Source organism: Gossypium hirsutum, chromosome A02 (genome assembly GCF_007990345.1).
Source record: "Gossypium hirsutum isolate 1008001.06 chromosome A02, Gossypium_hirsutum_v2.1, whole genome shotgun sequence".
NCBI lineage: Eukaryota > Viridiplantae > Streptophyta > Magnoliopsida > Malvales > Malvaceae > Gossypium > Gossypium hirsutum.
Genome location: NC_053425.1, coordinates 77,421,134 through 77,430,328, shown reverse-complemented (window position 1 = coordinate 77,430,328; position 9,195 = coordinate 77,421,134). Strand labels below are relative to the sequence as shown.

The 9,195-nt window shown below is 32.6% G+C and overlaps 1 protein-coding gene across 1 annotated transcript; it reads right to left on the bottom strand.

Moving 5' to 3' along the window:
* Positions 1-981: 981 nt before the first annotated feature.
* LOC107951950 (pentatricopeptide repeat-containing protein At1g71210, mitochondrial) lies at positions 982-6,741 on the bottom strand. The gene is made up of 2 exons (XM_041086023.1): positions 3,594-6,741; positions 982-1,250 (listed from the first exon to the last, which is right to left on the bottom strand). The coding sequence occupies exon 1, from the start codon at positions 6,253-6,255 to the stop codon at positions 3,610-3,612; it is 2,646 nt and encodes an 881-aa protein (XP_040941957.1). The 5' UTR covers positions 6,256-6,741; the 3' UTR covers positions 982-1,250; positions 3,594-3,609.
* Between the last annotated feature and the right edge of the window lie 2,454 nt (positions 6,742-9,195).

Sequence of the window (9,195 nt, the reverse complement as noted above, 5' to 3'; positions counted from 1 at the left end):
ATATTATTAAATTGTTTAGTCATATTGAACATTTATATTAAAATTAAATTATTAATTATGCCATTAAATATTCATGTTAAAATTTTATATTGGTATTCACATTTTATCTTTAAAATAACTTTTATTAAAAAATCATATTTTTACATTTAATATATTTTTTAATTCCAAAATACATAGTGACAAGAATCTAAAGATAATTGAAAAAACTAAGCAAGCAAATAAGCTAACCCGTATATAAAAGATTAATAAATTAATTATGAGGTGATTGAAAGTTAATAAAAATTTTGATTAAGGTGGATAAATTTTATTATGATGGGTGACAGTGATTACAAGGACCCAAAATTATTTTTTAAAATTTAACTCAAACAAAATAAATTCAATTCGATTCGATTCGATTCGAATTCCATCTCACTCGACTCGATTCGAAAAAATTTCAAATCAAATTAGGATGATAAAATATGATTCGTCAACTCGATTAACTCAAAATTTTTTCATTCGATTTGATTCGATTCGATCGAACGCTCACCCCTAAAGTCATCCATAAATCTTCTTACAATTTTCTCGATATTCAAACATAAAATTATGACATGTGTCACATCAAAATAACTAATAAGATGATTTAATATATTTTTTTCGTATAAAATGGCATTATATTTTAATCATACTATTTCAATTTTTTTAAAATTTTTAATTTCAATTTTTAATCATACTATTTTAATTTAGTATTTCATTTACATTAGTTAAAAAAAAACCTTAAAATCATATATTCAATTAATTAAATATTGCAACAGTATACATTCTTTTAAAAAACATTTTAACATTTTTTTTTTAATTTCATGCTTAAATAGTTTTTACAAATCAGTATGTTTTAAACTTAAAACATCAAGAATTATTGTATAGAAAAGATATTAGGAATTTTAAAAGTAAAATTGTAAATTCTAATATTAAAAGATGTTGATTGGTGTGTATACTCCCCCTTCAAACAAGAATCAGATATCATATCGTTTCGCAGCGGTGGCAGAACCATAACATCACACTTAAACTTCCTAATGTCCACTATTATTAGAAATAGAGGACATAAATAAATTGAAGCTGGACTCTCCAAAATCAATGTATATATAAACATGCATACAATATGTTATCCTTACCTGAAAATTTTGTTTCGGATATTAATTTGATGAGAGACGACCACTTTTTCTCTACGCCTTTGGTTTAGGCTTCTGGTTAGAAGCTACGTGTCATAGAATTATCTGTGAATGATTGAGAGAGGGAGAATGGTAAAACAATTTTTGAATAAACAAACTCAACTTTATATAATATTGTTTGCATTCAATTTCAATTAGAATGTAACAAAAAAAAAATCAATTAGAATGTAAGTCTATACTCATGGACTTTATTTCTTAAAAATAACAGAGGTAACAAATCAACCACCCATACCCTTTCTATCACCCAAGCCTAAGTATCAAATTCACCCTGTTCCTTATCATAAGATCATCTATACAGCTAAAGCTTAAGAAATTAAGATATACTTACATATTAGCAAATAAAAGAATAGTCAAATAAACCAAAGAGTTGATCTCTATTTTGAACTGAAATCTCAGAAGTTTAGTTGTCTAGACTAAAACCCTCAAAACTAATTTACTAACTAAATGTTTCTATTTTATTTGCTATATAAATTGTAATAAAGAAACGCGGCTTTTTCCTCAAAATGACCTAATTTTTTTTATTATTTATAAAAATAACTTATTTTTTTCAATTAAGTTCGTAAATTACCTGAAATAACTAGTGAATATGTGTGGCGCCAATAAACCTTGCCACGGCAACCAATATTGGCCAGTAAAATAAAATAATTTCTTTTTTGGGGGATGGTACCGATGTATTTAGCGTCACCCGTTATTTTATATAAGGGAAAAAAAAATTAGAGGTGCCAATTAAATTGGCGTCACTAGTCCTCAGCCTTTGCTTCTCTGTCTTCCTCTATTTTTACTACCTTATATCTCTTCCGCCATTACCCTTGATTTGAAAAAGCTAATGAAAAATGAAAAGAACAGAGGAAGAGAAGAAGGCAAGGCAAAATAGAGGAGAGGAAATGTTTTCCAGAAAAGTTGTAGGGAGGAAGAGTTTTCCAGAAAAAAAAATCTCTTTTTGATTTAGAAAGGGAAAGGTCTCGAAGGAAAATCAAAAATGAGAGGTAGAATTTTCCAAAAACATGAAAGAAAACGCTTTATTTCCCGAGGCACCTTTTATGGAAAATAGAGGGATTAATTAAATAAAAAATATATTTTTTTATGGAAAATTATGTTTGCATGCTAAGACGTTTTATTTTCCCAGGCACTTTTAATTAATCCTAAAAAATAAAATGTTCCAGCATGCACTTTAATTAATCCTAAAAAAAATAAAATGTTTCAGCATGCAAACATAATTTTCCATAAAAAATATCTTTTCTATTTAATTAATCCATTTCCTTCTCTCATTTGTCTTACCTTCTTCTCTTCCTCTCTTGTTTTCATTTTTCATTAGTTTTTTCAAATCAAGGCTAACTACAAAGATAAAGATATAAGGCAGTAAAATGGAGAAAATCGGAGAAGCAAAGGTTGAGAACCGATGACGCCAATCTAATTGACACCACCAAAAAACTGACATACGAGCATTTATATGGGTGACACCAAATACATTGGCACCACCCAAAAAAATTGTTTTTTAGTCTACCGACCAATCATTGGCTGACGTGGCAAGGTGGTGACACCAATGATATTGGCACCACCCATATTCACTGTTCATTTCAGGTCATGTATGTACTTTATTGAAAAAATGAATCATTTTTGTAAATAATGAAAAAAATTGGGTCATTTTGGTAAAAAATCCAAATGCACATATTATACACAAATTCAAGTAAAATTCACTATGTCTACATATTTCAAAGGGTATACCAAGGCAAATTTCTAATTTACAAATACCTATAGCCTATAGGTATTTCAAATTCATAAATAAATTGGACCCCGATAAGTAAATGAATTTGGAAACAACAATGAAAGTGATATTTACATGTTTTTATTACATGATTTATACAAAATTTGAGATCAAAACTCCTAAATTCAAGTTACCAAATGCAACCTAGTTGTTTTTCAAACTAAAATGTTACAAGTAGGAAGTGCATGGTAGTAATAACTCCCTAACAGAAATCCAATAATATAGTAGAATATGAAATGAAAATCAAAACAAAACAAAAGGTGGAACTTGAACAGAGTCCAGTGTTGGACACATGTTTAAGTCTACATACAGTAATAAACAATACAATAATATAGGACACAACGTACAGCCAACTAACCATATCATTTTAATTTTTTGCATCTCTTTAGGAAAACTCAATTATAAATAGTAGCAAAGCAAAGTTCTGAGTAGTGACCTTAGAAATTATATTTCATTCTTTTTCATGCAATGAGCAACACCACAATGAAAAATAAGGTTTGATAAAAATATTTAGAGCACATATTCCACATGATCAATCAAATAAAGGTCTCGAACACATTCATTTCTCTACAACGTTAAAAAAAAGGTCTAAATTTTAGAAATTTCTCGCTAATATTAAATACCTGGCTTGTGGCTTTATCAGATTAACAGTTTGGTACGCTCTGTTAGATCAAAACCTTTCTCAAACATCTCCTCCAACCATCTCTGAGCTTCAGCTCTCCTACCCTTTTTGAGAAGACAATGTATTATGATGTCATACGTCCATCGATTTGGCTCATACCCTTTCTCGCATATCCAGTCATACAACTCAAAAGCAAGGTCCACTTTGCTTTCACTCAGTTTCCTCAATAGTGTATTGTATGTGTAGACGTCAACTGGAAAACATTTTGCAATTATTTCTTCAAAGCTCTTGATATCTTGGTTTGCTTCCATGCAACCAGAAAATATTCCAATTAGTTGTCCAAGCAACGAAATATCTGATGTCTCATCTTGCCCTTCTCTAAATTGAACCCAAGCCTTATACAACTTTTTAGTCTTTAAGGAGTGTGACAGAAGTACATTACCAATAAAAGATGTAATATAGCCCCTAGTTTGCTCCAGCTCATTAACAAGACTTACAGCCAAACTGTAACTTTCCTTCCAGCACAACAACTGTATAAGATGCTCATAGCATTCCATGCCCGGAAAAACATTATTATTCCTCATTTCTCTCATGAAATTCAAAGCGTAATCTACCTTGTCTGCTTTGCAAAGACCAACGACGATGGAACTATATAATTTTCTCCCTATTTGTCTTCTCCGGCGTACATCATTAAAGAAGTTTAAAGCATCAGAAATTCTATCATTCTTTAGGTAACTATGCAACATAAAGATGTCAGATCTTAAGGAAGGTTTAATCCCACTTCTTAGCATCATCTCAAACACTTCTCTTGCTAATTCAGGCTTTTTGGCATGACCAGCTCCAGCAATGAAGAAGTTAAAGATATGAGAGCTTGGTTCAAAATGAGACAACTGCATCTCTAGCAATTTGAAAAACTGGTTTTCCAGGCTTTGCATATCGCACAGGCAACAGATAACATATCTAAACAATTTTCTGATTGGTTTATGACCCTTCTCCTGCATTTCAAGTAGAAGTGCTGCAGCAATATCTCCCCTATTTGACTTGCAAAAACCATGAATCAAGTGAAAGTAAGTTTTACTTGACATGTCTTTATTTATTCTACTAATTTCACCGTGTAATAAATAGGCATCTTCAACCCTATTTGCTTTACACAAAGCTACAATAAATGAGTCACAGACATCATAGCAGGGCCTAAATTTCTGCTCTAGGGACGAAACTACCAGCTCCTTTATTCTGTCAAATTTTTCCTCTCTGCACAAAGCACCGGCAAGAATACTGAAGGTCTTTTTACTAGGGAAGTAACCTTCACGAACTGAATTTCTTAACACACAATAAGCTTCATCAATAACTCCATTCCAACATAAGTTACTGATAAAATCACAATACGTCATTCTATTAAGAGAGAGTCCAAACTCTGACCTGGAGTTATACAACTCAATGGCAACATCCACCATCCCAGCCTTGCAAAAGAAACACAAAACAGCATTCATGGTGACCTTATCAGGGGAAATTCCATCATTCTCCATTTCGATTAACAAATCAAAAACATCATTCAGCCGGTACTCTCTTAACAGTCTCAATACCAAGACATTGTACTGAAATAGGCGCGGAACATTCCTACTGAATAATTTCTTCCTATTGATAAAGTTCAAGTACCAGTTTAACTTCCCACGTTGCACAACATTCTGAAGCCAGATCCCATAAGCTTGTTCCATAGGCACATTAAGCTCCGTAAACTCCTCCAACAAGGTGGCGGCATGTTGGAACCTGTTGCCCTTGCAAAGCGCACTCACAATAATACTCACGGCATGCCCATCAACGGGCTTCCTGCTCTCCGCCAAACCGCGCAAATAGGCCTCCGCCTCCTCCAACTTGCTCTGCTTGCACCAGCACTTGACCAGGATGCAGTGGGTGATGCCGTTGTCAAAACCCCTCAATGAAATCTGCTTAGCTATCATGTCAACGGCGTCAAAGCAACTCTCGTCTACAAGAGCATTCAAAAGCACGTGGTAGGCAAAGGTATCCAAGTCAAGACCCTGGAATCGCATTCTACCGAACATCTGGAGTGCCATCGCCGGTTTCCCTGCAAGGGCATAACCCAAAACTAATGTGTCGTGGAATCTGACCCTGTAACTGCACCTATGCTTCATAAAATCCTGCAAGAACTCAAGCATCAAGGGCACTAGCTTCGCTTTCGAGAGAATCTTGAAGATGGCATGGAAGGTGGCTCGGGTGTGGTGGAATCCCGGCTGGCGGCCCGCCCAGTCGAAGAACTTGAGGCATGAGAGAACGTCTTTGGAGGAGGAGCGGCCGTAGGAGAGGACCTGGAGGACAAAGGTCTCGGAGAGAGGGAGATTAAGGTGGGAGAGAGCAAGGTCAGCGGCATGCCTCGAAGATTCATCGTCCCGGGCGGCTTGGTCTTGGGAGATTAGGATGCTGAAGATGCGGTCAAGAAGAGATGTGTTTGGGGCCTTGAACCAGTCTTTCAAAGAGGCGACCACGTCCTTGGCGCTTAGATTAAGGTGATGAACTGATGGGGAATCGATGGCAGATGGTGGGATAAATAAACAAGAGTAGGAACATGAATTACCATTACGATTTTTCAACAGGATAAATGGACTGGATTTGGCTACATGTTTAATTGAACTTAAAAGCTTGATCATATCTTTTTATTTCGCAGGAATTGGATTCGCCTCTTTCAAACGCACACCGTCACTAGCTTTTTCAACAACTCCAATCCCCCGACCCCAAACCTCCAACCGCTGCCAATGGCGTCAGTTCTGTTAAAACCTAGAGCCCGGAAACACACATGAACCTCATAGGCCTTGCTTAGTAATGGGCTCATATTTGGCACCTCAATTATATCAAACTCGTTCTTTTTTAAAACAAAATTCCATTTCTCAAAGATAAGAAAGTTGTTGACACTTAAATCAAATACCAATGAATAGAAGGAATACTAAAACTGGAGCCAGCAGGATTATCTAATATAGGATTATCTAATATACTCGTTTCTTAGAACTTCAAATTTATTGGTATTGCTTGAAGAAGCATCAAAATCTAAAATAGCAGAAAGATCTAAAGGAACAACATTCCAAATGTAACAATTTGCTTAAAATTAAGATTACCTATATACAAAGCTCGACGGATTTAAAGGAATGACAAATGCTGGAAAAAATATTTCAACAATAAGCAATCGTAAATCAATGTGTCAAACTCATAAATGTATGTAGTAAGTAAAACCACGTGACCTCCATGCAAATCTCATTCAATTAAGACTTTATCAAAGTTCAAAGATTTCAAATATGATAAAGCTATTAAGGTAGGAATATAATTGATAATCCCATTTACAAAGCTGTCATATTTGTTACATTTTAACCAATCAACGTTGGCTTTACTCAGTTCATATGTAATAATTCAATTTTCGTTGATGTCGAAAAGTTTAATTTTAAGGTTGAATTACTTGAATTGAGTTAGTAAAAAATTTTAATAGAGTAATTACAAGTTGTATCTGAACTTAAAAATTAGAATTTTTAAGAGATTAATTAGATAAGTTGTTAAAATATAGTACAAGACTAAATTACAAGGTGGCTAAATTAGAGAATATTTTAGGGAGATTAAACCAAAGACCTAAATACTAATAAACCATCCTTAAGGTTAGTGGCTTGTGTTGATCGTTTCCATTCATGTCCATTAACCATTCTTTAACACAGTAATAGCCATTAGATTAATATTATATATATATGATAATGGGAGAGAGAAGGAAATATCATCGTTCATCTACATCCTTTCTGAACCGTACAAAGAACGAAAGAAATGAAAATTCCTTTGGTTTACTTTCCATGGCCGTCTACTAATTATCAAGGCGAGAAGATTAATTCTTTATAATTTTGGTTAAATTCTCAACATATGATGGTAGATATTTATGACTCAGTATAAATTGATAATTACTGAAGTTTATGTGATGAATACGGAATTTGAAAATTAGAATTATTAAGCAAATGTCTAGATAAATTAATAATCAGTATAAAAAGAGGGTTAAACTGCAAAGAGGATAGAACTTGAAAAATTAGGTGTGTATTTTAACGAGTCCTTAACTGATATTAGTCCATTGTTAAAACATGGTTAGTGAATGCTTATGATCTCATCCATTCAATTCCATTAACATTTCTTAAGATAATCTCAATCATTAGATAATTATTAATTAAGTTAAATTTAGTTATATTAAAAGAAGATTTCATGAAAGAAGAAAACCATCTTTATCATTTCTTTTACAATGAAAAGAAGTTCCATGCTCTCATCCCCTTGTGCCGTGAGCTCTCCATAGCAATTTAGTGTGAATGTCTTTGAATTTTTGGTAGAATATTAGCTTTAGTCAATAGTTAAGTAAGGCCCACTCAATATACATGAAATTATTAAAGTTTTTGCTTAATTCATATTGCTGGAAGCTTAGAAAACTAGGAGATTGAAAGCTTGAATTACGAATATAAATTTGTTTGTAAGCTTGATTCATAGAAGAAGCATGTTGGCAAGGTAGTGGGTTTAGTAGAGAATGAGGTTTTATTAAGGTTATTCAAGTAACCATTTGAGTTTTTTGCATGCTTGAGAGAAGTGATGACAACTTTGCGAAATTATATATGTTTTAAATAATTTGGGACTCTTGGATTATAGTTCTAGGGTCAGATCTCGATTTAGCCCAAAAAGCTTTCCAAGGATGAAATGATTTAAATTATAGAAATAAATTAGATGTAAGACGAATAAAAATGTGTCAAATGGGGCTATGATGAAATTTTTGGAATTCGATTATACCTGAAAAATAAAATCGAAACAACTATAAAAATAAATGTAGTAGAAAATGAAAACATAAAATGAATTGGATTCCACCAAGAATCAATTATAACGATTTTATCACGTCATCATACATGAAATAAAATAAAAGAATTTATACCTTGAAAAAGGTTCGTTGTCATTCTCGTTTAATTCTTTCTCCGCTTTCGTACAAAACCAAGCTTTGTTGTGTATCCAAGTCTCTATTGGTAATTCATTCTAGGTTTTAGAAAATCTTTAAGGTCGAGATCTGCTAGTTATTTAATCACTCGGATTCACATCCTTTTCTGTCTCAATCTCAATACAGAAAAGAAAATTAGAAGCAAAAATTTAAAGAATATTTTTTGTTCTATTTTTATTTTTGTTTGTACAAAAAAAATAGCAACTACTAGAAATTTGTGGTTAAGTTAGAATATATAGACTAGGGTTTTAATTAACTTTTGATTAATTACACTTTAACCCTTAGACTTTGTTGAAATGTTCAATTTAATCCTTTTCTTGTTTTAATTTTCGAATTGCATTATCATGTGTGACCCATTATATGCTTCCAATTATGTTGGCATCAAATATAATTTATTTCAATCAAAGAAATAATTGTATTTGTTTTTTATTAGCGAGATCTAGCAGCTCATCATGACTCCAAATTATTGGAAGAGTCAATGTATACTTTTAACAAACCCTTTCAGTTTTCAATATGCATCTATAATTCGATCTTTCCATTATACATCTTGAATATGTTAAAAGTTATTGCGTGGTATCTACCTTTACTTATCCATATT

Excerpts from the sequence above, each read along its gene's own strand:
- LOC107951950 (XM_041086023.1), bottom strand. The coding sequence starts at position 6,255 with ATGATCAAGCTTTTAAGTTCAATTAAACATGTAGCCAAATCCAGTCCA.